General features: G+C 50.5%; 1 protein-coding gene across 1 annotated transcript in view; it reads left to right on the top strand.

Annotated features, from left to right (window-relative positions):
- ZFAT (zinc finger and AT hook domain containing) overlaps nt 1–4,282 on the top strand; it is a 158,949-nt gene that overhangs the window by 62,843 nt on the left and 91,824 nt on the right. The window contains exon 6 of the mRNA XM_010834786.1: nt 3,171–4,274. Coding sequence (XP_010833088.1) covers nt 3,171–4,274 — 1,104 coding nt within the window. The remainder of the gene's footprint in view (nt 1–3,170; nt 4,275–4,282) is intronic.

The following is a 4,282-nucleotide window of genomic DNA, read 5'->3' as shown; positions in this document are numbered from 1 at the left end:
TATCTGGGGTGTCTTATTAATTTCTAGCCTCAGTCCTCTCTTCTTGCAAATGTGAGCAACTGAATGTATCAGTGAAGTTGTAAAAATATGGACTCCTGTGGCAAAACTGAGATACAATTAATTTTGAAGACCACCCTTGTCTCAACACAGCTTGATTTGTAGACTCTTCATAATATTTCAAAAGTCTGTTGGGGAGAGTTTCAAAACTCCATGCTTATCTGGTTACAGGTAAATGTACTCAATATTTAATCAGTAGATGGAGGCTGTATTCCTGTTGTCAAGCATTCTATTAATATTTTATAATCTAAATTATAAAATAGTTATGAAAGAGGCTTTTTATATGACGAAAGTCAGGAAAACTGTAAGGAAAAAAAATCATTCGTAACCTCACTCCCCTAAGATAACCACCGTTAATATTTTTAATGTATTTCCTTTCAGTCTTTTTTCAGCCCATATATTTTATAAAACTGAGTTTATAATATTTTATATGCAATTTTGTATCCTGCTTTTAATACTTACCCACATTATACTTACTTTCCTTTGTTACTCAAATTATTCGCAAACTGTGCCTTGTAGTGACATGCGGTAATATCATGAGGCTATCCTGTGACCCCTACTCAGCTCTCCACACTGTAGCCAGTGCACTTTTTATAAAAATGCCCATTTGGTTGTAGCTTTTAAGGCTTCACATTGTTGTTAGGAGAACTAAGCCTATAAGGCCACGTCTCCCTCTGGTTCTCTGTGCTCCAGCATCTGCTCCAGCCATCTGGGTCCTTTTAAAAATTTTTTTATTTATTTTTAATCGAAGGATAATTGCTTTAGAATATGGCTTTGGTTTCTGCCATACACCCACATAGGACTTCCCTGTAGCTCAAACGGTAAAGAAACTGCCTGCAATGTAGGAAACCTGGGTTCAATCCCTGGGTCAGGAAGATCCTCTGGAGAAGGGAATGGCAACCCACTCCAGTATTCTTGCTTGGAGAATCACACAGACAGAGAAGACTGGAGGGCTACAGTTCGTGGGGTGGCAGAGTTGGACACGACTGAGCGACTAACACTTACTTATACATCAACGTGAATTAGTCATAGGTATACATATGTCCCCTCCCTCTTGCACACCCCTCCCACCTCCCACACTTTCCCACCCCTCTAGGTTGTTACAGGGCCCTGGTTTGAGTTCCCTGAGTCATACAGCAAATTCCACTGACCATCTGTTTTACATATAATAGTGGATACGCGTCCATGCCACTCTCTCTATTCCTCTCACCCTCTCCTTCCTCCCCACCACTTGTGTCTGAAAGTCTGTTCCTGGGTCTTTTTTTTTTTGAAGCTGCATCATGTGGCATTTGAGATCTTAGTTTCCCAGCCTGTGATGGAACCCTTGCCTCCTGCAGTGGACGCCCGGAGTCTTAACCACTGTACCTCCAGGATGCTTTGTTTCCCTGACCTCTCCCGACCTCTTCCTCTTTCTGGATGCCACCCTTCTGCCTCCCATACCCGGACTTGGTGAATTCCTGTTTATACTTCAGCTGCCTGCTCAAATGTCCCATCTCAGGGCGGCCTGCCCTGTCCCCTGGACAGCTCGGTCCTCCTTGGCCTGGGCTCCCAGAGCATCCAGTCTTTCTCCACCACAGCAGGGAGCTGGTCCTGTTTGCTCATTTGTATGGTTATCAGACTGGCCAGTGCTTCCTCTAGAAGGTGGGCTCCGAGAGAGCGTGGCACATGTTTGTTTTTGTCCCCATTGTGTCCCCAGTGCCTGTGACACTTTTTCAAATGAATGAAAGAATGAGTGAAAAAAATGTGCAAATTAGTTCCCTATGTTGGAGCCTTCAAGCAGCTTTCCACTCCTAACTATTGTGAAAAATGGCACAGTGAGCACCTTCACTCGCATTTTGTATTCTTTCTGTTGATAGATTCCTAGCAGATAGAGTCCAGTGGATAATTGGATCAAGGGGTCTGATCTTTTAAAACTCTGCTTGAATGCTTGCAAGCAGTGTGTGAGAGTGCCTCTTGAACTGAATAAGGGGACATTTGGGGTGAGATAATGTGATAGGAATCACACGACATCACAGCTCAGCGAGTCAACCCACAGACGCAGGCTCACACTTGGGAGCCCAGCACGGGTGGCCTGGCCACTTCTTCTGACTCATCCCCCTTGGTGAGGGCCAGCACTGAGGGCCTGACCAGGCATCCGTGTAATAATCGAAAGAAATCAGAGCCAGAGATTCTCCTAAGACCATTTAGACCTTGCATTTAGAGAAGGAAATGCCCGTGATTTGTTTATTTAATTAACACTATGAACCCAGAGTTTCTTCCACTAAGTAAAATGATCACCTTCTGGATATCTCTGTCATTTGAGAAATATCCAGATTTGCTTCCTTAAATTTGCCTTGGGTTTAGCATGCAGGCATAGTACCTACTTTCAGATCTGAATGTCTTAATTACAGCAGGAGACTGGTACCCTCTGGTGTTTACAGGCTGCAGTCTGTTTAAATATTTTCTGTTTAAAACATAGAGGAACCTGTGTTGGTCAAACACAGTCGTATGGTTAGTTCCATAAATAGACTTGACAGTTACAGTGCCAGTTTTCTAAGTTGCATTCCTGTCCTACTCTTTGCGACCCTATATGTAGCCCGCCAGGCTCCTCTGTCCATGGGATTCTCCAGGCAAGAACACTGGAGGGGGTTGCCAGTGCCCTCCTCCAGGGGATCTTCCCAACCCAAGGATCAAACCTGTGTCACCTGCACTGGCAGACGGGTTCTTTACCACTGAGCCACCAGGGAAGCCATACAGTTAACCGTGGGTACAGCTTAATGGTGTCTGATTAACAGGACTAAATGATCGTTGGTGTTTCTGAGGATCTGCCTGGAGAACCTGGGCAGAGTCCTGAGGCAGCAGTTTGGAGGAGAAAAAGCCTCACCCACCCCCTGGGCTCACCAGTCAACTCCTGTCCCTGGTACAAGGTGCAGCCCTTTGGTGACTATCATTTGTGGATTGCAGATCGTCCAGCCTTGCTTGTTGATGAATGAATGCCTCCCCCATCCTCAGCCACAGTGTCCGCTAGCTCACCTTTAAGCCTTGGGTGTTTTGGCACCTGGAAGGAAGGTGGGTGGGAGGCATGGGGAAGGTGCAGGGTCTCCACCCATAACCGTGCTGCCCTCTGTTCCCAGGCTCGGGCCCACCCAGCTCAAGATCTTCACCTGTGAGTACTGCAACAAGGTCTTCAAGTTCAAGCACTCACTGCAGGCCCACCTGCGGATCCACACCAAGGAGAAGCCCTACAAGTGCTCCCAGTGCAGCTACGCCAGCGCCATCAAGGCCAACCTCAACGTGCACCTGCGCAAGCACACGGGCGAGAAGTTCGCGTGCGACTGCTGCTCCTTCACCTGCCTGAGCAAGGGCCACCTCAAGGTGCACGTGGAGCGCGTGCACAAGAAGATCAAGCAGCACTGCCGCTTCTGCAAGAAGAAGTACTCGGACGTCAAGAACCTCATCAAGCATATCCGCGACGCGCACGACCCGCAGGATAAGCCGGTGCAGGAGGCCCTGGATGAGCTGTGCCTGATGACGAGGGAGGGCAAACGGCAGCTGCTCTACGACTGCCACATCTGTGAGCGCAAGTTCAAGAACGAGCTGGACCGCGACCGCCACATGCTGGTCCACGGTGATAAGTGGCCCTTCGCCTGCGAGCTCTGTGGCCATGGCGCCACCAAGTACCAGGCGCTGGAGCTGCACGTCCGGAAGCACCCGTTCGTGTACGTGTGCGCCCTGTGCCCCAAGAAGTTCGTCAGCTCCATCCGCCTGCGTGCGCACATCAAGGAGGCTCACGGGGCCGCCCAGGAGACTCTCGTCTTCACCAGCTCCATCAACCAAAGCTTCTGCCTCCTGGAGCCCGGCGGGGACATCCAGCAGGAGGCCCTGGGTGGGCAGCTGCAACTGGCAGAAGAGGAGTTCGTGTTCCAGGGGGTAAACGTGCCCAAGGAGGCAGCCAGCCCCGGACAGGCACGGCCCGCAGTGGAGCCCAGGGCCCCTGCGGAGGTGCCCGCCTCGCCGGTGCGCTTGGCCGCTGCCCAGCCCAATGGCACCGCCCCGGCCCCTCCACCCAGTGAGCTGGCAGCCTCCGCCATGTCCCCGGACCTCCGTCCGCACGCGGGGCTTTCCAGTGAGTTCTTGATGAAGAGCGATCCCCCCACAGCTGAGGCTCCCGCTGCTACTCCCGAGAAGACCGGTGACACCCAGCAGGGAGGCGCTGCCCCGATTCAGGGCCAGGACGTTGCACCTC

Source organism: Bison bison, unplaced genomic scaffold (genome assembly GCF_000754665.1).
Source record: "Bison bison bison isolate TAMUID 2011002044 unplaced genomic scaffold, Bison_UMD1.0 scf7180017864036, whole genome shotgun sequence".
Taxonomy (NCBI): Eukaryota; Metazoa; Chordata; class Mammalia; order Artiodactyla; family Bovidae; genus Bison; species Bison bison.
This window is presented reverse-complemented; position numbering and strand designations above follow the sequence as displayed.